This window comes from Trichosurus vulpecula, chromosome X, assembly GCF_011100635.1.
Source record: "Trichosurus vulpecula isolate mTriVul1 chromosome X, mTriVul1.pri, whole genome shotgun sequence".
Classification (NCBI taxonomy): Eukaryota; Metazoa; Chordata; class Mammalia; order Diprotodontia; family Phalangeridae; genus Trichosurus; species Trichosurus vulpecula.
This window is the reverse complement of record NC_050582.1, coordinates 30,777,898-30,801,953: the sequence shown is the minus strand read 5'-3', so window position 1 is coordinate 30,801,953 and position 24,056 is coordinate 30,777,898. Positions and strand designations below refer to the sequence as shown.

The 24,056-nt window shown below is 40.7% G+C and overlaps 1 protein-coding gene and 1 pseudogene across 1 annotated transcript; both read left to right on the top strand.

Annotated features, from left to right (window-relative positions):
- Positions 1 to 7,524: 7,524 nt before the first annotated feature.
- Positions 7,525 to 8,892, top strand: LOC118832493 (annotated as a pseudogene).
- A 2,477-nt stretch (positions 8,893 to 11,369) lies between these two features.
- On the top strand, positions 11,370 to 12,365 carry LOC118832491 (THO complex subunit 3-like). The gene has a single exon (XM_036739798.1). It carries the CDS (start codon positions 11,370 to 11,372, stop codon positions 12,363 to 12,365), a length of 996 nt encoding a protein of 331 aa, XP_036595693.1.
- The last annotated feature ends 11,691 nt before the right edge of the window (positions 12,366 to 24,056 follow it).

Sequence of the window (24,056 nt, the reverse complement as noted above, 5' to 3'; positions counted from 1 at the left end):
CATCCCTCCAGCAACCCAGGTTCTCTACCTTGGCTCCATCTTTGTGTCTTCATTCTCTTCCCCATATATTCCACCAGTTGCCAAATCTTCTAATTTCTGTCTCTATGTCGAACTCCATCAGTCTCCTTCCCTGTGCTCCCCCATGGGCAGGAGCTTACTTAAGGGTCAGGACCTCTTGCCTAAACTATTCCAATGACACCCTCTTTGAGCTCCCTGCCCAAAGCCTCTCCCTACTCTCATCCATCCTCCATACAGCTGCAAAAGTGATTCTCCTTTAAGCTTTGAGGGCTCCCTATTGCCTCAGATCAAACACAAACATCTCGGACAGGCATTTTAAAGTTCTGCACAATCAGACTCCTTCTCACCTCTCTAATGTCTTCATCTATTACTTCCCACTTCAAAGTACTGACAATCTGCTTTAGCATTGGCTGAACACTAGGCCTAGAGTGTTGTCCCTGCTCCCCTCCTCCTTCTCAAATCCTGGTCTCCTTCAAGACTCAGCTCCAACGATGCAAACTTCTACATGAAGTCTTTCTGGTCCCCTAAACTGCCAATTACTAGCTCCCTGCCACCTAAGGTAACCTTGTAAATGATGTATGTGTGTCTTTGATATATCTACATATATGCATCTTTGCTCCCCAAGGGCAGGGCCCAATTTACTTTTGTTTCTGTACCCTCATTGCATAGCACAATGGCTGGTACGGGGTATGTGCTTAATAAACATTTTTTGATTGCTAGCCAGCTATGCAACCTTGGGTAAGTGGCTTCAACCCTGTATCTCAGTTTCCTCATGCAGCTTTTTTTAATGAGAATAACACCATTTTCCTCCCCTAGTTCAGCTCAAATGAGAGAATGAATGTTATAACCTTTGAAAAAAGTGTAAGACATCATCCAAATTCAATCTCCTGTGTTCCCAAATGTCAACATACCTAATTCTGTGAAGGTATCTTGTAGGTCATTCATCTTGAAAAATAATTAAACTAGGTTTTTCTAAAGCAATATTGAAAAATTTTTCATTTCAGCAAGTAAATCTTGCAAGAATTTCAAGCTATTTTCCCATTTCTTGGGCTGATGTGATATGTGCACGTGTGTGCATGTGTATGTGCGTGTATGTGTGTGTGTATGACAGGAGTGAAAACTATAGTTCACTCCCTCCTCATACTGGACCTAGTATGGCTGGTCTAGAAGGCATCACCCCATTTGAACATGCTCCTTTCTATAGCTTCCCAAGCCCTGCAATCTTTATTCAGCCCCAGACTATATTCATCTCCAAGGCAAAGGGCTGCTCTGATCCTTTGACCCCTCTGGCCTTTGGCAGGGAGACCCAGAAAAATATTCTATCAAAAAAAAACCCAGTTCAAATGCCACCTCCTCCAGGAAGTCCTCTCTGACTTCCTGCCCCACTCCTCATCCCTGTTACCCACCACCCAAGGTAATGACCCTCTTCAAGGTAACATCAGAAAAATATCCATAATCTACACCACCAGTAACAGTTTAGAATGTCACTCCAAAGATGCACTAAATAAAACAGCTTTTTCTTCTTCCCTTTCCTCTCTAGCTGTGCCACATCCAAGAGTTTGACAGATTTCAGTTTAGATCTTATTGATTCTGGACGGTTTTACATCTGACAATGGGTTGCCTTTTCCCCCACAGCTGCCATACATTTCAAGCAATAAAGGGGATTAGAATTGCAATAATTTGCCTCTCTGTCTTTCATATAACCCTGACTTTTCTGTCAAGCTTTTTGAGGAAAATAACAATTACACACAAAAATTCTGTTCAGATACCTGCTACGCTCCCATTTGTTTTCTGATAAATATACATGTTCCCTATAATTCTACTTAAATGCCAGGAGATGATGGATTTCCACGCCAGTTTTTTTTTCTGCGTGATATGAAAGCCTTTCATGCATAAAAAAAGAGCAGAGCCATTTGAGTAATGTGCTCCTAGCTCATCCTCCTGCCTCCCTCCTCCATTTGGACTTATATGCATAAGTGGCCCTGAGCCAAAGTTGGTTTGGTGAATGCCAATGCAGCAATTAAGGAAGCAGCTCAGAGGACCTGAAGGTACAGCAGCTGGGGGATGGAGCCAATGGCGTTACATCAGGGGAAACAAAAGCTTAAAGACCATTCTCCAAAGGAGATCACACACCCTACCCCACTTGGTACTGATCTAGATAGAACCCTATCACTTCCCCCATACTACCCCTCCAAAAATAGTAGACTTTCAGCTTTATTTCTGCTATTTAGAATTAGAGATCAAAATCTCATACCACAAAGTTACAAACATCTGTAAGCTGTCAACTAGTCCTTCTATACCTGTGTAAGAATCCCTTCTATCTGTAACATCCCTGGTGAGTCATCATTCAGCCTCAGCTAGAAGTCCTCCTAAGGCAGCCCTTTCTACTTTTCAACAACTTAAGAGTGTTATAACAAGCTTTTTTTTCTTTATATCAAGCCCAAGTCTGCCACCCTACATCCAATGTCTAGCCATTGTTCCTGGTTCTGCCCTTTGGGGTCAAACACAGCAAGTCTAAGCAGTATTCCCCATGTCAACTTTTTAGATACTTCAAGTCATCTCCCAAGCTTCCCATGATTCTTTTCTACTTCAAGCTAAGCACCTGCCGTTGCTTCCATCAGTCCCTGGATGGTATGTTTTTCAGGCTTTTAACCATCCTGGCTACCTCCTTTTGCACATATTCCAGTTTGTTGATGTCCTTCCTCCAATCTAGAAATGAGAACTCAACACAGTACCCCAGCAGTGGCTGACTAGCGCAGGATACAGAAAGATTAACTCCTTCCTTTTCCTGGACACAATATCTCTCTTTAAAAAGCCTGAGATGGGGCAGCTAGGTGGCACAGTGAGTAGAGCACTGGCCCTAGAGTCAGGAGGACCTGAGTTCAAATCCAGCATCAGACACTTGACACATGTACTAGCTGTGTGACCTTGGGCAACCCTAATTGCCCTGCCAAAAAAAAAAAAAAAAGCCTGAGACTACGATAGTTTTTTGGCTGTCTTGTCACACTCAGGGCACACACTTCTTATTCAGAGTTTTACTATCAGGCTAAAAACAACAGAACAATATTTGAAGTACATGAGAACGGCCAAGAGCAACAAGTGGAAAAGAGGTAACCCCTTCTTGATTCAAAGTGGAATATTTTTGTGCCATGTAGAATCACATGGAAAGAACAGAGCTGATAATACAAGTGATCCTTAAACAGAGAATGGTATGGAATCATGTAAAAATACAAAAAGGAAAACTAAATTTAATGATTTACATAGCATCAAATCATTATACATGCTGTTTACTGAGAATCAGAGGAATGTGGGAAAAGTCTTCCAAAATGAAACTGAAAAAATGCATCTAAAGAGGAGATTAGTATAAGGACTAAGAATTCAAAATGGTTCTGAAGTTTTCCTTTTGGGGAAAAAACAGGAAAAGGAAACATGAAAAGCAGAAGCATTCGATGTGGAAAGGTCAAGTTAGTTCAACATGTACATGAGAAGAAGAGCGATGAGGGCTGTCTTCATGTATCCAAAGGGCTATCAGGGGAAGAGGTAATAGACAATTTCAAAGGGCCACCAGGTGGCGCCAGAGTGCATAGAGCGCTGGGCCTGTAATCAAAAACACTCATCTTCCACAGTTCAAATATGACTTCAGACACTTACTAGCTGGGTGACTCTGTACAAGTCACTTAACCCTGTTTGCCTCAGTTTCCTCATCTGTAAAATGATCTGGCAAAGGAAATGGCAAACCACTACAGTATCTCCACCAAGAAAGCCCCAAATGGGGTCAAAGAGTTGGATACAACTGAACAACACTAACAACATAGAAGCTGCAAAGAGGCAAATGCAGGCTTGAAGTGAGAAGAAACTTCCTACCAATTCCAACTTTCCAAAAATGGTATGGGTTCCCTTAGGACTTAATGGGTTCCCAATCAAGGGAGTTCAAGCCAACTGGAATATAAGCACCTAGTGGGCCTTGAACTGCTGCATTCTGTCTTTGTAGCCGTAGCACAAAGCACAGCATTTAATAAATGCTTGTTTAAGGGCAAGTTTAAAAATTGGATGACCAGTTGTCAGGATTATGATATAATTAATACAACCTTGCAAAGACAGGATGGCAGAATTTTTCTGGATAGAAAGGGCAAAACTCCAAGCAGAGCCCTAAAAATGTTTTAAGGGAGAAAAGCTAGAGTTCATATGTAAAAGGTGAGCTTGAGAACACACGGGGCCTTTTCAGATCCAATGTCTCCCTTCCACAACCTTCATTACTACAAACCCTAATACTGTTCTTATTGGTAAGTTCCAGCCTACAGTGCTAGCATTGACCCACTGGCTTGGAGGGCGTTTCAGTGATACAATGCAGATACCACCTCTTTGCATCTAATGCCCTCTGGTAATTTCATGAGAAAATGTTCCTTTAAGTCTCTACATTCAAAATGACAATGCTGGAATAGCAAAAGAAAAGACCTAGATGGCTGTGGGATTTTCATAGCCCTGAGAAGTTCTGCTTCGTGAATTCCAAACCAATATGGAAATCTGAAGCTTAATCTCTGGGAAACCATTGGATTTTCCTGTGCTTTAATGAAGTGAAACTGTAGTATTTGATGCAAAGATTATAAACTGCTGAAATATTTTGTACCAGTTGGTTGTCTGTCATAATTAAAAGTAGATACAGAACACCAAATAACATTGCTCTCCTGTCTAGCTCTAAGAAAATTGGAGTCTCCAGTGCAAGTGGGACAAAATTTTCCCCTCCCCGTTACCATAGGGTGAAGAGGCGAAGAAGCAAAACATGCAGAGAATTCACCAGGAGATCAGTGGCCAAAACTCGATGTTATATACTACAATAATGAACCAATTCTAGGAACACAGTTACAAAGAAACACCACATACCAGAGAAGATTTAATAGCAGGAGTCCAAAGCTAGGGGTTAGAAAAAAACTAAACATCTTATTTTTAATTCAACCCACTTTCTAACCTAACCCATTACCCTTTGCCTTCACCAACAATCTCTGATGTAGAACTTGGCCAAATCCTTTCTGAAAATCTAAGCATGACATATCCATTGAACTTTCTTTATCTCTCATGGCAGTAATATCTCCAAATAACTTCCACAGGTTATTTTAAAATGAGCTTTTCAAGCTTCATTTCCCAAGAGAGCTTTTACTTGAGTGCTGGACATGAAAGGGTAAGAATCAAGGGAGGCCAAGACAAGAATCCATACCAAGGTTCCTCTTTCAAACTCAGCACCTGGCCTGAGGACCTGCCCACCAAAGGCCAAAACATCTCCGTGCTTAGCTTCCATTTGCACCCTTTGTCTCAAAGTTCCTCTAGGAATATTTGGCTTTTGCATACACCAGTTTGTTGAAATCCCCTAACAGATTCTCGTTTATTCCCAACTAATTCCTGCTGCAATTTCACATTGGATGAAAGAGCCCTTAACATTGTGGTTTTGCCATGGAAGCACACTGACTCACCCCATGACCAATCCAGTCACTAATCATTTTCACAGTCATGACCAATAGCCAATGTTGGGCTCCACTCACCATGTGCAGAGATAAACATAAAACCATTTAGTCAATGTACCATCTGTGCCACAGTTCAAAGTTTTAACTAGGGTAGGTTAATCAGTGTTCTGCCAAAGGATTTCAACATCCAGGGAGTATATTTGAACCTGATAATGGACCCACTGTCCTCATAACTTATGGTGCTCTGCCATCCCCATATCACACATGAAGTTGCCACGAAGGAATTTACCTGTCTTAAGAGGTCCACATTCTTCTATTTCTAGCCCCACCACCTACCTCTCCTTTCTGTCACTTCCTCCCATGGATTGAGAGGTCATAAAACTAAACTGCAGGCACACACGCACACGCACACACACACACTCCAATGAAATTTACTCCAGGTGTCAGTACATTAGACTTGCAAAGAACTACATACAAACAAGCTATATACAGAAAAAATGGATAAACAACAGAGGGAAGGCACTAATATTAAGGGAGGTAGCAAAGGTTTCTTGTAGAAGGTGAGATTTTAGGTGAGACCTGAAGGAAAGCAGGGAAGCCAGAAAGCAGAGGTGAGGAGGGAGAGCATTCTAGGCTTGGGGATAGCCAGTGATAGGAGAATTAAAAGGAAAGAATAAGTCATCAAAGTATTTTAATAAATAGTTCTCCAAAAAAGGAATTTCCAACTAGTAGTAATCGTTACAAATAAAAATCAAAAGAAACCTGAGATTCCACTTTACTTCCAACCGATTGGCAAAGATGACAGAGGATGGGAATAGTAAATGTTGGAGGGGTCGTAAAGGATGGGCATACTAATGTCTTGTTGGTGGAGTTCTGAATTGGTACAAACGTTTTGAAAAATAGTTTGGAATTATGCAAATAAAGTTGCTGAAACATTGACAGTCTTTGACCCAGACATCCACTCCTAGGCATATATCCACAAAGGTCATTGACAACAAGGAAGGACTCCTTTATACCAAAATATTTAGAGCAGCAATTTTTGTGTTAACCAAACAATGGAAACAAAGTAAACATCTGTTGATTGGGGAATGGGTAAATAAATTATGGTACCTATATGTAATGGAATATTTCTGTACTGTAAGAAATTAAGAATATGAGAAATATAGAAAAGCATGGAAAAGCTTTGATGAAATGAAGTAAAATGAAGTAAAGAGGGCAGCTAGGTGACTCGGGGGATAGACTGCTGGGCCTGGAGTCAACAATACCTGAGTTCAAATCCAGCCTCAGACACTTATATTTTGTAGCAGAGTTTGAAATTTGGTACTGTTAGGTCCTTTTCCTTCCCACTTTTTTTTCATGATTTCCCTTGCTTCCCTAGTGCAAAAGAATTTGAAGTTAAGTAGGTTCCCATCAATTGGGAAAAGGCTGAACAATTTATGGTATTGTGAATGTAAAGTAATCCTATTGTGAAGTAAAAAAATTATGTATGGAAAGGTTTCAGAGAAACCTAGGAAGCCTTATACGGACTGAAGCAGAATATAGCAAAAAGAACCAAGAGTATAATTTTTATACAATAACAAAACATTGTCAAGACAAACATTGTCTAGAAGTTTAAGCACTCTGATCAATGCAATGACCAATCAGGATTCCAGGGGAACGATAATGATGCATGCTACTTACTGCCTGGCAGAGACTTGATGGACCCAAGATGATATATGAGACAACTTTCTGGACGTGGCCCACGAGGCAATGTTTTTCTTGACTACGCATTTGTCGCAGGTTTTTTGCATTTCTTGTTTTTATTTTCCTAATGGAAGGGAAGGTACAAAGGAGAGGAAATAAATGGTTGTTAATGGAGAAAACACTTTTTTAAAGAAAATACACATCTATCCAGCTGCCTCCATGCAGAGGTATGGCCCCAGGTTAATGGTGGCATTGGAGTTCAAGACCAAGTCAGAAATGGGCAACTAGAACCACGGGTCCTGGAGGTGGTAGCCACATGGCCTGACAGAGCCCTTCAAGCCAACGGGGGAGAGGCAGTGTAGAAGGGATGCCAAAGCTGCAAGGATGTGAGTTCTGGAGACATATTTTGCAAAGGGTATGTTATGTAGTTGCCGGCATGGTAGATCAAAGTGAACTGTCTTGAAGACTATTGAGCCATCACCATCAAGCTCAGCTGTATTACATATCTTTGTTACATGCTCAAATTTTCATTCAAGATGCCAGCTATTGAAAGGAGAATCTATACTGTGACGTGTGTCTTTAGGATCAAGCCCTTATTGTACAGTTCTGTGCCAGGGATAGAGACGTGTTTGTCAAGGCCAGTCTCTTAGCTCAAGATCTGAATTTGGGCTGTCCTCAAATGATCGCAAGAAAGGTTATTATGGAGCCTTCTTACAAAAATAGTGGAATCTACTCGAGAGAAAGATTCTTTTGGAACATGAGAAACTCTCTGTTCTAGTCACCTGCAAAATCCATGTCTTCCCAGAAATTGACAAGACTACAAAATACGCTCAGTTGCTGGAGAAAGCTGGCTGCCAGTCATTAGCTGTTCATGGACATACCAAGAACAGAAGGGTCCACTATTCGCAACTGCATTCAGGGATCACATAAAGGCCATGCAGAATCCCTGTATTTGCAAATGGAAATATCTAATACCTCCATGATGTGCAAAAGAGCATCCAGAAAATAGGGTTACATGGGGTGATGAGTGCAAAGGGTAACTTACACAACCCAACCTTGTTTGATGGCCAAAACCCACTGGCATGGCAGATGGCTGAGGAATATCTGGAGATTCTGCAGCAGCAATCCTGGCCCCTGGCCTACATCTAGGCTCACCCCTTCAAGCTGGGGCATCGCACCCTACAGATCTATCAACAGTTTCGGAAAGAACTGCCTAAAGTGAAGACCTTGGAAGGGATCACTAATGTTAGCAGAGAGCTGAAGCTATTTTATTAGGATATAGTCAGCCAGAAGGAAGGAGAGAAGCCCAATAGAGGGTTGCCTTTCTTCCATTGGATCCATCAGTTATAAGTCAGTCCTGGGTCTAAAGAGACAAGCAAGGAGAATAGCAGCACTGATCACAGCACACAGGGAAAGTGAGCCCTAGAGGAGGAAAAGGATGGCAGTTCAGACTTTCTCTCAAAGAACAAGCAGAAAAAGAAACTGAGGAACCCAAACAAAAACTTTGGCTTTCCCTTGAAACCGAAATATGCAAAATATGACCAGTGTGGAAACCCAAAGGGCAACAAATGTGCTTCTAACCTGTGCCAGGACAGATGCAAGAAGAAAGCTTTCAAAGAAACTGCAGATCATCAAGGTCATGGACTGCTTTTGGAAACCAAACCAGAGAAGCCCCTTGCATAGAAGGGTGGCCAGGCCAGCTTGCAGGAGCCCCAGCCCAGGGATTTCAGGCTGAAGGAACCTGGTAGATTCCTATAGGTTTGGTGTAGTGCAGCTGGAAGCCAATCCACCCTCTCCTGCCACTCCTGGGCCTCTGTTCCAGTGCCACCACACCACTGCCTTCACAATGTTATCAGGACTGCTGCTGTTGCTGAATTCCAGATAAGTCTTATTTAAAGAAACACCTTTACTCAGGGAAATCGGTTATTTTAACCCAGAAGAAAATACTCTATGGCTCTCTCAGTACAGGGTCCATATTGGGGCTTCTGGAAATGCTGCACTGGAGAGCAGGTGCCCAGGGTGGACCTGCCTGCCCACTGTCCTCAATAACCCCTTGGTTTTAAAAACTAAAAAAATACATAATCTTTTTCTATCATAAAAAAGGAAATCACATACGAATATGAATGAAAAGAATGACAACCAAAATCAAACATGAATATGCAAAAAATATTGAGAACAGAGAAGAGAACAGAACAAAGACACTCCCCTCCCCCCACCCACACGCTCCTTTGCAGGGTGGGGGTCCATGGGTGTGAAACACTGCAGATACCATGAGAATTTTTCAATGCATTGATTAGTTTTACTATTTTTTTCCTTTTCCCGTTTTTCTTTTCTTTTGAAAACAGTCTTTGTTATAAAGGAGTGGAAGTAGAGGGATACAAGGAGAAATTTTAGGGATATAAAAATCAATGATGTCAATAAAAATCCACTCTTAAAAAGGAAAGTATTAGAGAGATACCAAAGAAAGGATTTACAAAGTCAAGTCACTAAAGATATAATGGATATGAATGAAAGGGAAGACCATGAAAAAAATCTTAGTATTTGGGAGAATGGTGATACCACTAAGAGGGACAGGAAGGAAGAAACTATAAAGGGGAAAATGCTAATTTTGGTTTTGAAGCATGTCTCCACCTTTACCACTATGCATCACTCACATAACCGTACACCAAAATGCACAAGGTTTTCCTGATACTGTTTTTCAGTCCTGTCCAACTCTTTGTGACCTCATTTGAAGTTTTCTTGGCAAAGATACTGGAGTGGTTTGCCTTTCCTTCTCCAGTTCACTTGACAAGTGAGGAAACAGGCAAGTGGGGCAAGGCAAACAGGGTCAAGAGACTTACCTAGGGTCACACGGCTAGCAAGTCTCTGAAGCTACATTTGAACTCAAGAAGATGAGACTTCCTGACCCCAGGCCCATGGCTTTATCTACTGAACCACTTAGCTACCCTGAAGTATTTATTTAAATAGCACTCAAACAGGCGTTTTCAAAAATGAACTTCTATCTAGCCCCAGGCAAATAATTTGAAAAAGATACATTTAACTTAAGTTTATATTATGTAGGATTTATATAACCATTTGTCAAAGTCAAAAACTAAGTATTTAATAAGCACCTACTATTTGCCAAACACCATGCTGAGACCTGGGAAAATAAAGAAAGGCAAAAAATCCCTGATCTCAAGGAGATCACAGTCTCATGGCACAAACAACAATAACGAATAGTTAACATTTATATAATGCTTATTATGTATCAGGCACTGCACAGGTGCTTTTTACAAATATTTTTTTTCACTTGATCAACAAGACTTATGCAGCAGATATTGGAAATAACAAAAGAGGGAAAGCAGTAGCATTGAGGGGATCAAGAAAAGCTTCAAGCAATCACTATTTCTGAACTAAATATTTCTACTAATTGAATGCATTTATTTAATTGCAAAAGCATTTGTTTGGGGGGGGGGAAGCTAATTTCATCTATCTGTTCAGCTACCTAGATGTAAGTAGCACCAGATTCCTTGTATAGTTCACTAAGAATTTCTGCAAAGCTGGCAGCTACAGGACATAAACTCTAGGAAAGCCCTTAGCAAATCCCAACAAGGTCTGCTTTTTGCACTTCCAACTGAAACTACGATCATTTGAAACTTAAGCATACTGGGTTTACGATAATAGCACACATTTCTACAGGGCCTTAAGATGGCTACTTTCTATGGGTCATTTCAGCTCATCTAAAAGGAGGCCATGAGTGAGATTTTGGAGGACACACAGAAAGGGTCAGAGGTCCTGGGTTCAAATCCCAGCTCTGCCGCTTCCTCTCTGTGTGAACTGTGGAAGGTTACTCTCTGACCTTCATTTTTTCCAGTTGTAAAAAGAAAGGGCTCGGGACATATGCATATAAAACCGTCCTGCCAGGGAATTATTATATGCCACTTCCGACACAATGTAACTTTCAAAGATTTTTCAACTACTTTTCTCATACGTGAAACCCGAATAATCCGTGGCTGAGGGCCCCTTCTTCAACTCTCCCCCCCACCACTGCATATAGTCCACGTGCTCCTGATGTCCCAGAGCCCACCCCCTCCAACTGCGCCTGCGCCGTGCCTGGTCTCTCCTCCCCAATTTCCCCACACTTCCTACTCCCTCCACCGCTAGCGTCCCCAGTCGTGCCTGCACCAGCACCCTCCTTCTACACCAAAAGTAAGGACTTTTTTTTTTGATATCATGGCATTCGCAGATTGGGGACGTGAGGGACCCTCAGACTATATGCTTAAGATGCAGAAGCAGTTTCAGGGCAATGGCAAGATAGGGGAGTACTGGGCTCACACGGCCAAGGTATTCTCGGTCGCCTGGAGCTGTGATGGCAGTCGCCTGGCATCAGGCTCCCTTGATAAGATGGCCAGCGTCTTCCGCCTCACGGGAAACAGCCTGGTGAGGGAATACGGCTATGAAGGCCACGTAGACAGCATTGACCATCTGTGCTGGCACCCGAGCAACCCCGACCTTTTTGTTACGGCCTCAAAGGATAGGAGCGTTCGCGTTTGGGATGTACGTAAGACCAAGTGTGCGAGCATCATCAGAACCAAAGGCGAGAACGTGAATATTTGCTGGAGTCCTGATGGCCGCACCATTGCAGTGGGGAGCAGAACGGATGTAGTTACCTTCCTTGATGTCCGCACTCGCCAGGCCAAGGCGGAGGAGCACTTTCAGTACCAGGTCAATGAGATATCCTGGAATAATGATAATACGCTGTTCTTCCTTACCGGTGGCAACGGCTACATCATGATCCTCAGTTACCCTGACTTGAAGACTGTGCAGTCACTCAACGCCCATACTTCTAACTGCATCTGCATCAAGTTTGATCCGACTGGCAAGTATTTTGCCACGGGAAGTGCTGATTCCCTGGTGAGCCTTTGGGATCTTGACGAGTTGGTGTGTGTGAGGTGCCTCTCCAGGCTGGATTGGCCTGTGACAACCCTCAGTTTCAGCCATGATGGGAAAATGATTGCATCTGCATCTGAGGATCATTTCATTGATATTGCTGAAGTGGAGACAGGAGACAAGATTTGGGAGATAAAGTGTCAGTCTCCAACTTTCACTGTGGCCTGGCATCCCAAATTACCACTGCTCGCTTTTGCCAGTGATGACAAAAAAGGTACACCAGAAGCTCAGCAGGAAGCAGGAACTGTGAAACTGTTTGGCCTTCCTAATGACTCATAAGGAAGTTAATGAAGGTCTGTGTGTAGAGGGAAAAAAGCTACAGATTCAAATAGAGGTCTACTTCAAGTGTTTGTTCATCACAATTGTTTCAGATGCTTCCAAAAATGTTTTTTTTCCCTCTAAACCAATGTTACATGAAATGTTTTTTCTAGGCCCTAGTTTGCTCATCTAGAAATCAAGAGGACTGGACTGGATAGGTGATTTCTAAAGGCCCTTGACTCTGGACTGGATGGGTGATTCCTAAAGGCCCTTAAAAACTCTAACAGTCAAAAATTCTAACGTTAGCATTTCATGTTTTGTTGAAGTTTTCTTACCTATAAGTGGTGTGGTAGCATATTGGTACAAGAAAAGTGTTTTACTCTAGATGTTAGCATCCTGCCCTATACATTGGTAGGCACTTAATAAACATTTGTTGAATTTTGATGAAGTTAATGCCTTTGCTCTTCTATGTGCAGTGGTTGTGTGTACACATTTGTGTGTGTGCGCATGCACTTGTGTGTGTGTGTGTGTATGCACCTGTGTGTGTGTATGTGTGTGTATGTAAAGGACAATGGTTTGGGTATCAGGAAAGTGAAAAGAATATTGGAGTTTAATGGCAGCATCTGTTTTCATTCACAGATCTGCTACTCATCACCTATGTGACTTTCTCTCTCTTGGTCTGTATCCTCATATGTAAAAGGAGCAGTTCGGATTAAATCATGTCCAAGGTCCCTTCCTGGGACAAATTATATATTCTTTAAGTCCCCTTCCCATGCTAATATTCAGTGAAAGCTCTACAGAAAACATAAGCATATTTTACCTTAGGAAAACCAGTAAAAGAAATCTTAATTACAGTTTTAGGATAACAGATACCTTAATTTCCTTGTAGTTGACATGGGTACATATCTATAATTCCATAAGAAATTACTATTCATTAAACCACATCAGTAACATAATTTAGCCAGTCAGTCAACATCTACTGGCTGCTCCAGGGGTGTAAAACCCCATCCTACTAGCTGTGGGGGGTTAAAAAGGAAGATAGGGCCTTGATTCTTGTATGGGCATGCAATTAGTACCCCTCTAGCAGGAAAGGGTATCATCTAAAGCTCCTATCATCCCCATCCTATAAAAACGGTTTGTAAGGCATGGTTACGTAGCATCCAGGATTGGCACTCGCTGACACATGAAAAAGTATTTGGGTTTTCAAGTAAGCCCATGACAGTTTTCTCTTTCTGTATAATAGGTACTTGACACCCATTGACGAAAAAGAGTGAAAGTTTGTGAAACCCATGGTGCTTCATGCAGTTTATGAAGACAATCCAGAGAAACTTATTACATGACCACTCATTTTTACTTCTTTTGTCTATTCTATGGTCTAGCTCCCAACCCTGGAAAACCCTAGTCCAAACCAAAAATCCAAGTACTGTGCTAAGAGCTGGGGATTCAAAAAAGAGGCAAAAGACACTCCCTGCTCTCAAAGAACTTGCAATCTAAAGGGGGAGACAACAAGCAAACAACTATCTGCAAACAAGCTATAATTCCAGATAAATAGGAAATAAAAGAGGGAAGGTGGAAGAATTGAGAGTTGGGAAAGGCTTTTTGCAGAAGATGGGAGTTTAGTTGGGATTCAAAAGAAATCAGGGAAGTCAGGATGTGATGAGGAGAAGAGAGAACATTCCAGGGTTGTGAGACAGAGAAAATACCTGGAGCTGAGAGATGGAGTGCCACTATCATAAAGTTTTAACTAATACTTCACAAAAAATGACACTTTTGTGCTATGATTTTTCAGTCACAAAAGCACTTCTTCCACCAGCGTGACACATCCCTCCCTTCATTATTTAAGAAGAAAAGCCATAAGAGCAAAGAAATGAAACTACATCCATACTACTGAACCAACCAGAGCACAGCACTGCCACATAGTTGGTCTCACTGGGGAAAATCAACTGTTAAAGCAGTTCAAAATACCAAACCAGGGTATGATCAATTTAGTGACCAGGTCAAGGCATATGTTTATATTACAATGTCAAACAAACGTAATGCTTCATAAGGTTTCAACTTTAATCCAGTGAACAAGGTTGGCAAATTTTACACAGATACATGGGAAACTTAAAGATGAATTTAACATGTCAGGCTAATGGATGGGAAGGAAATGTACATATCCACCTAGTATTCCTTTTGGAAGAAAATCGTTAAGGCTGTTCTGTCCCTCTGTGGAATGTTAAGACAACATACTTTTCATCAAAGGTTTTTTCAAAAGCTGTTTCAGGGCCCCATTACTTACATTTGACAATCTCCTGCTACCCTTGATCAGTACCGTAGCTTACCATTACTGGCAATCTGCAGAATATCAGCAAATCTTCCTCAGAAAGAAAATAATTCTTTGCAACCTGCAGGGTACTTCTTGTACTGTAACACTGGTGATTAGATCTTGAAATGGGAGTTTGGGAAACCTAAGGGACCTTAGTGTTCAGGCAATAATTTTGGCTAGGAGTTAAGCTCCTCAGAAAATTGAAAGAGGGTAACTCCATCTGCTGATAGAAAGGCAGAACTGCGCAGTCACTTGACTTGCACTCTAAGCTCTCACATCTCCAAGTCTCCCAGCTGCATTAGCAATTCGTATACCCAGACCCATGCAGAATATGCTCTGTTATTTCTAGCCATGCTACTAACCATGCTTAAAGGTCACTTCATGTTCATCTTTTTCAATTTTTGATAAAAAATTTTAATCTCATAAATTATACTGTAAATTCAGTAAGCGTCACCATTTCATATATATATCACATCCCTGGCCAGTAACCTCAGCAAATTTCAATATGATTCTAAAGAAGCCAAATTCACAGGTTCCAGCCCTAATGAGTCTAATGCTTTGTTTTGTTCCACACTCAAACAGCGCTACTAACCTTGTCCAATCATCACCACCTTGCAAAAAGAAGTCATTAGCCATGAAAGGGTACTGCATCCTCTAGCAAGTAGAAGGCTTAGTGAAAGCCAGTAGTGGAAAAAATCCTCCAATCACACACCTTTCATATGGTGGTGACTCCCTCATTATATACAAATACAGGAAAGGGGTATATTTAATTCAATAAGCATTTTTTATTACGTACCTACTCCACTTGCATGGCCATCACTGTTATTGCCTCCTCATTAGCCTCCTTGCGTCAAACCTCTGCACGTTGTAATACAGGGGTTCTTAACCTTTTGTGTGTCATGGACCTCTTTGGCAAATTGGTAAAGCCTCTGGATCCCTTCCGAGGATAATATGTGCAAATGTATAAAATTAAATATGCAGGATTACAAAGGAAACCAATTTACTGAAATACAGTTATTGAACTATTTGAAAAACAAGTTTCCAGACCCCAGGTGAAGACCCCCTGGCCCACTCCACCCACCACACAGCTGCCAAAATGATTTTCCTAAAGCACAGATCCAGCCACGTCACTTTCCTATTCAGCTAACTCCAGTGGCTCCCCATTGTGTCGGGAATCAAATAAAAACTCCTTTGTTGGACATTTTTAAAGGCCTTCACAACCTGAGCCCAACCTCCCTCAAATTCTGGGCTCCAACCAAACTGGCCTTCTTGGTTTTCCTAACAAAACACTCTATTATAGGTCTCTCTACTTTTGCTTTCTCTCAGGCCTGGAACAGATCTATTCCCTCCCTTTCATCTCTTAGAATCCCTTAGTTAGATTTAGCTCAGACATTACCGTATATAGGAAGCCCTTCTTGATTCCCAAGTTTCTGCTGTCATCTCTTCAAACATTACCTTGAACTAATTTTGAAAATCCTGGTTTTACTTATTCATGTACATATCTCCACTGCTAGAGTGTAAGCTCCTTGAACACAGGGACCGTTTCAATTTTGTCTTTGGACTTAATAAACGCTGAATGAATGATCGATTGGTTGCAAGGCACTATGTTAGGGAATGGAAAGACAAAGACAAAACTGAGAATCACTGACAGAACCATAATTAGCAATTTTGGCACCAGATTTCACAGAAGGCACTGGGGCCAAATGCTGCGAAATAATCTTTTAAATTAACTTTTTTCGGACAAATTTAGTTTGGGGAGTACCCCAGGACACCAGTCCCTCCTAGCAGGCCTTGCAATGACCTGGGGTCTTGATTAATGGGGACTGGTAACCTTAGGAAGGAATCTTTCCCATTTTATCTAATTACTAACTAGGTACTAAGTTCTGTTGATTTTACTACTATTGCAATGTAATTTTACTAGCACCCTCTAAATTTCTTTTTTTCCAATTTTTTTTTCAATTAACAAGCATTTTCTCTCTTCCTCCCCACGAAAACAAAACAAAAAACCTTGTAACAAATATGCATCATCAAGCAAAACAAATTTCTTCATTGGCCATGTCCAAAAATAAATCTGTATATTTCCTCCATTACTTCTCTGTCTTGAGACAGCTAGCATTCTTCTTCATCTGGTCTTCGGAATCATGGATAGTGACAATGCTAACTAGAAACATTAAGTCTTGCGCAGTTTTCCATTTCTCAATGTAAATTAAACTGGGAGCTTCCTGTGAACTGATGCAGAGTGAAGTGAGTAGAATTGGAGAAAAAATTTATACAAAGACAACAACTTTATAAAGAAAAATAACTTTGAAACATTTTAGAACTCTAATCAATGCCATGACCACCCACAATTCCAGAGGGCTGATCATGACAAATGTTGCCCACCTCCTGACTTAAAATGCAGAATAAGGCAAAAATTTATGGACAAAATTGATGTTGGAATTTGTTTTGCTTGAACGTGTATATTTGTCATGGAGGTCTCATTTTTATTTTCTTAATTATTCAGTTGGAGGGGAGGGGAAAAATAAAAGTTGATTAAAAACAAATGTATGAATTTGGGAAAAGAAAAAAAAATTAGATTTTTTCAAGTCTACAAACAAATTGTTCATTTTTACAATGTGGTCGTTAATATATATAACATTCTCCTGATTTCTGCTCACTTCACTTTCCCTCAGTTCATGCAAATGTTCCCAGGTTTTTCTGAAACCATCCCCCTCACCATTTCTTACAGCTCAATAGTATTCCATCACATTCATATACCATAACTTGTTCAGCCATTCCCCAATTGAATTCATCCCCCTCCCCAATTTCCAGTTCTTTGCCACCATGAAAAGCTGCTATAAATATTTTTATATACATGGGTTCTTTTCATCTTTCTTTGATCCCTTTGGGGTATAGGCCTAGCAGTGGTATCTCTGGGTCAAAGAGGAGGCATAATTTAGTAACTTTGGAGGCATAGTTCCAGAATGCTTTCCTGAATAACCATGTTAACAAAAATGGAAAGTGACAAATGCAGGCACATTAACACATCCTCTAAATTTCAAAGCCTACCTTGCTGCTCCCTAGTAACAGCTAGCTCCCCCTTAAGAAGCTTTCATTCAGTGTAAAACATGCACAAGGTGATTTAAGTACATTGTCCGGTTGTGTACATTGTACATTGGGTACTTTGTTGTTGGAAGGAGAGGGAATAAATCAGGGAAAGCTTCTTGGAAGAAGCAGCACCTGAGCTTAACCATGAAAATAAATTTAAATAAAAATGAAATAAATAAAAATGAAAATAAAAGAAATTCATGAGAGTAGGAACAAATGTACAGGCATTCTATAGAGACAATAAACTGACCCAGAACTAAATGAGAGGAGGACTGTGGTATGGCTTGCCTTTAAGAAACTGCACATCTCTTTTCTTAACCCTAAGCTCCCTGAAACAAAGCCTAATTTAACAATGTTTTTTCCAGTAATACTGTACCTCTCTCAAGATCCTTCCAGTTCTAAAATCTATGATCCAATGGCTTTAGCTTGCTTTGGGGAGAGCCACGGTGATGTGTAAGGAGGCACCTTGAAGAGACACGTGTAGACATTCAGTACCTGGTTCCAGCCAGCTGACCATACATTCTTGCCTCTGTTTTTCTGGATATTCTGTTCATTGTTGGACTTCTTCATTTACAACATTGGGTGCAAAGTCTCATGCGTTGGGGCTTTCTCTATGAGACCATGTGGCCCTGAGAAACAGGCCTCATATTTTGGCCTCTGTCTTCTTTTCTGTTCTAAGTGATACGAGTACGGCCTCCAACCTTGTAAGTGTCCAAAGGGCAGGAGTACGCTCCTGTATCCTAAAATTTCAGGGTCCAAGTTTGCAGCCAGCAAGGTATCGATGTCATGAAGGAGCTTTGGGAGTGAACTCTGAAATCCAGGCCAGGAATGGCACCTGAGACAAGGACTCACTTGGCAGTCAGACTGTTTTAGATGTTAACTTGGTAAGGTCGATGCTATGTAGGAAATGAAGTGTTCTCTGAACATATTGGAAGGGAGTGGGTGGTACAGAAAGGGCATTTTCAAAGTAAATATCCACTGTAAAAGTTAATTGATATTAAGTGGTTAAATGGAACTGGGCCACTAGTTACTGGTCCCTAACAATGGGGGCCTTAAGCCTAGACATCAGAGAAGCACCTCAGGGTGCCCAGAATCCGGGGAGGGGGGGCAGGTGTAGCCAGCTAGGATCTAGCAGAGTGAGCCAGGGTATACTCGGTACAAAAAAAGAAAAGCTGAAGAAGGCCCCTAGCATATTGGGTGGACTCTCTCAGGCCGACTTAGGCAAAGACATGGATCATACAGAATGGGAAAGCAGAGATGGATAGGGTGTGATCTGCCTCAGGGAGGGAATATTGACATCAATGAGATTACAAACTCATGGGAATACTACTAAAGAGGCTGCTGGTACCTCTCGTATCACTGTGTTTAGTCCTTCAGTCCCCAAAAAGAACAGGAGGGAAGCTGGTCCCCAAGACAGACCACTTTGATAGCTCTTACCTGTGTGGCAACTAGGAATAACATCGCCAAGTGTATGTACTCATGGTCCTTATGTCTCCCATATGGTCAACTCAGATGTGCAGTACTTTTCTGTTTTTATTATTGGAGTAATATAATCATTATTGTTGTCATTATCCAAAATCATATAAATACCATTTGAAGTGTAACGGAGGGATCATTTTTCTTTTATTTTATGAGGTAGTCATTCAGGGCAGCTCTTTCAATATTCTTTTCTGGGCCAGCTCCATCCCTCAGTGAAGAATATTGTCCTTATTCATAGAAATGGGGCAAAATCGTATCTTACACACCTGTTCCAATTGGAACTGACTCTTTAAAGAACTGGCTACTTTATTCCAATTCAATTTTATACAATTCCCCAAATGTCATAGGATGGGGGAGTGGAGGGGAGGGAGAAGAAGAGAAGAGAGTTTCACATTTTGTTCGCATGCTTTCCCACAGACATCAAAAAATGGGCTAAATGACTGCTAGAAAGTCTTTTTGAGTCCTGTGTTTCCCAGACACACTAACATGTTACAGATCCGAGTGATACACGTGCCAGTGATACATACGCATGTGTCTATAGTGTTGTTGTCTAAAGGCATAGACTAAGCCCAGCTTAGTCAAGTTTGATTAAAAATCACAAAGGACTTACTAGCTCTGTGACCTTGGGCAAGTCACTTAACCCCAAATGCCCTGCCTTCCCCCCTCCAAAAAAATCATAAAGGAGGTTTTTGTTCTATTCACAAAAGGAACTAAATGAGTCAATTTGAACTGATTTTTCCTACTTTTCAGCCATTTATTTTGCTAATGTGTAGACATCAGTCTCAGTTAAAGTACATGAATACTTCATGTATGCGTCTATGTATCACATTCATATATGAATATAGTTTAACAGTGATAAAATCTGGATTTCAAAGGTCATACTCAATCTATAAAACAGAATTTCATGTAAACTGGGGTCTTATCAGACCCCACCAAGAGAGTATTATTTGCTGAAATGAGAAAAAGATAGCATTATAAGGTATTTTTTGGCCTAGACCCTGAAGACTGCAGAACAGTGTAACGCTAAGGCAATGGTCACTCCTAGCAGATTTCTTACTATCTCTGTCTATACCTCCAAACTGAAGTAAATGGAGTATAATTTGGTTCAATCCAAAAATCCCTGAAAGCATCCACCGTGGGCGTAGCGTTGTGTTAGGTTCTATAAGGGAAACAGGGGCCTCAGCTCTCAAGAACCTTCCTGCTACTTGGAGAAATAAAACATGGACACAGACACAAGAAGAGAACAATACAAAACAATATGTAATTATTTCGCAGGGTGGAGTCAGGCTGAATTAAGGCATAGTCTCCGAGGTCCAGGGAAATGATAAACCTATGCCACTTTGCCCAGGCCAGCTCACATATAGAATAACATGTTTGGGTCTGGTCATCTCATTTTAGGAAGAACTTCTCATATTTTGTTACTTTGCAATTAAAATCACAAGGTCACTCAAGTCCACAAATGCTTAAACAGAGTACCTGCCCTCAAAAAGCTTATATTCTCCATTCTCTAATCCATGGGGGTTTGGGCTTCCAGATGTCTACTAAGTTTTTTTCTCTATCAAGATAACAATGTCTGCTAGAGAAGCTGGAATCACGCACAGGGGAAATAACACACTTAAAGTCATCCGGCAGATGAACTCTTGCGGTAAGTGCAATGGAAAAGAATCATCCACTAGGAATGCAATTAGACAGCAATATGGCGTGGCTACAGATAAGGTAAATAGCTTTAATTATTCTCCAAGTGCTAAGTGGCATAGTGCTCACTAGTTTAACTTTCTACCAAGATTTTTGTAGTGTGACATAGAAGCCTATGAATTTAGATAGCTCATTGGTTGTGGGACACTAACCACGCACCAGGATCAAGTATGTTTTCAGATCCTTCAAACATGAGAAGAATTCAGGGAGGGCATCATACGTTACTTTCTCTGGAAGACTCTCACACAACTCTGAATTTCTATTCTGGCCATTACCCATAGCTTTCAGACTTCGTTAATTTGGATAGAACTATGGATCAAGTTTTCCTTTTTTTTTTTAGGGTACATGTGCCAAAAGAATTATGCTTTCAATTTGTAAAATCAAATACCTTCACAGGACCCGTCACTACAAGAATAGACTGCAAAACAACCAAGTTGAGGGGGTTAATTGTCATTTTAACATAAATCACTGCCTCCAGATTGATTTTCTTTTGCTTTTCTTTTTTTGGTTCTCATGCTATAATTATTCAATGCTAAGTTCATAGTTCTGAAGTAGGAGACCAGAGCTGGAGGAAATGGTGTTTGATTTGTTACCATGGAAACAACTTGCTGTAGGTGGACTCTAATCCCATGACAACTCTCTCTTTTAAGCACCCTTTTTTCTCCTGACTTAATAAGAAATCTGATCAAGGTCAGATTTAATAACCAATCTCAATTCCCAGACTTTGTTCAGTAGTAGGTTAGGGAGCATGGTTTTGGCAGAAAAGAATTTTCACTTGTTTGCTGAACAAAATTATTATTTATACCTAATTTTGGCAACACATTAATTTTCAGCTCTTTCTTTTGTCAGTGCATAATTCCAGCATTAAAAGACAGTGACTTAGAACAGTTTGCATTAGGTTGACAGATGTGAATATTTTGTGGAACACTGTTCTTACAAATACACACATTAGAGGTATCAATAAAGCTTATCATTTGCCAACAAATGGTGTTTACAGTATTAACAAATGTCAAGGGGGTTTATCTTGCAGTTTGCTCAGTAATGATTTCCCCAACTGTTTATCATGCAAACATACAAATTGGTAAGACTGGAACCCACCCAGTGATGGATTTTATTATGCCACTGAAAAGGAATTCTTTTTATCTGTCCCTTTCCAATATTAATTCATCAGGTAACCTTGAGAAATCCCCTCTGGGTTTCAGCTTTTTCCTCTATAAAATGAGGTTCTTCAAAGAGGTGATCTCTAAAGGCCTCTTCCAACTCTGAAGCAGTTCATGGATTTAATGAAAACCTAAAGAGTAACTTCAGAGCTAAACTTAAACCATCATCTATGGCCAAGTGCAAAGATAGGGATGGACCATATGGTTAGTGAGTGATGGATCTGGGACTAGAATTCAGATGTTTTGGTATTTGGTCGGTGTTCTTTTAAACTCCATCCAGGATCTCACACAGCATATTTCCAACAATCTGCAGAGTCACCATTCCAAAAGCCCTTTCTCCAGAAGTGCCAATTAATACTCATGATTCCCAGGAACTGACCTCGGACACAAGTCACTATTCAGAATATTTTTCTGATTATTTCACAACACACAGGCTCACACAAGAAATCGAATGATGGCTCTACAAGTAGAAGGCAGGGTTATATAAAGGAAAGGGCCAGACTCATGTGAGACCCAGGTGCGAGTGCTGCCTCTGCCACTTACTGGCTGAATTACCTTGAGTGAGTCACTTCCTTCTCTGAGCCTCAGTTTCCTAATTCTATAAAATGAAGGTACTGGACTCGAGTTTTTAACCTAGGATCTGTAAACTTTTTTAATGTTTAGATAACCATATTTCTTTTTTTTCTTTTTAATTTAATTTATTTAATATATTTAGTTTTCAGTATTGATTTTCACAAGAGTTTGAATTACAAATTTTCTCCCTATTTCTACCCTCCCCCCCACTCCAAGATGGCATATATTCTGGTTGCCCTGTTCCCCAGTCAGCCCTCCCCTCTGTCACCCCACTCCCCTCCCATGCCCCTTTCCCTTCCTTTCTTGTAGGGCAAGATAAATTTCTATACCCCATTGCCTGTGTATCTTATTTTCTAGTTGCATGCAAAAACTTTTTTGTTGTTGTTTTTGAACATCTGTTTTTAAAACTTTGAGTTTCAAATTCTCTCCCCTCCTCCCTTCCCACCCACCCTCCCTAAGAAGGCAAGCAATTCAATATAGGCCACATGTATATCATTATGTAAAACCCTTCCACAATACTCATGTTATGAAAGACTAGCTATGTTTTGCTCCTTCCTAACCTATCCCCCTTTATTGAATTTTCTCCCTTGACCCTATCCCTTTTCGAAAGTGTTTGTTTTTGATTACCTCTTCCCCCATCTGCCCTCCCCTCTATCATCCCCCACTTTTTTATCTTCTTCCTCCTTCTTTCCTGTGGGGTAAGATACCCAATTGAGTGTGTATGGTATTCCCTCCTCAGGTCAAATCTGATGAGAGCAAGATTCACTCGTTCCCCCTCACCTGCCTTCTCTTCCCTTCCTACAGAACTGCTTTTTCTTGCCACTTTTATGCGAGATAATTTACCCCATTCTATCTCTCCCTTTCTCCCTCTCTCAATATATTCCTCTCTCATCCCTTAATTTGATTTTATTTCTTTTAGATATCATCCCTTGATATTCAAATCACCCTGTGCCCTCTCTCTCTCCATATATACACACACACACACATACATATATACATACATGCACATTCACTTATATATATATGTATGTATATACATAAACATATATATATGCATATTCCTTTCAGATACTATGATATTGAGGTCTCATGAATCATACACATCATCTGTCCATGTAGGAATGTAAACAAAACAGTTCGACTTTAGTAAGTCCCTTGCAATTTCTTTTTCTTGATTATCTTTTCATGCTTCTCTTGATTCTTGTGTTTGAAAGTCAAATTTTCTATTCAGCTCTGGTCTTTTCACTGAGAAACCTTGAAAGTTCTCTATTTTATTTAAAGTCCATATTTTGCCTTGGAGCACGATACTCAGTTTTGCTGGGGAGGTGATTCTTGGTTTTAATCCTAGCTCCACTGACCTCCAGAATATCGTATTCCAAGCCCTTCAATCTCTTAATGTAGAAGCTGCTA

Bases quoted from the DNA above. Each gene is read 5' to 3' on its own strand.
- LOC118832491 (XM_036739798.1), top strand. From the start codon at position 11,370: ATGGCATTCGCAGATTGGGGACGTGAGGGACCCTCAGACTATATGCTT.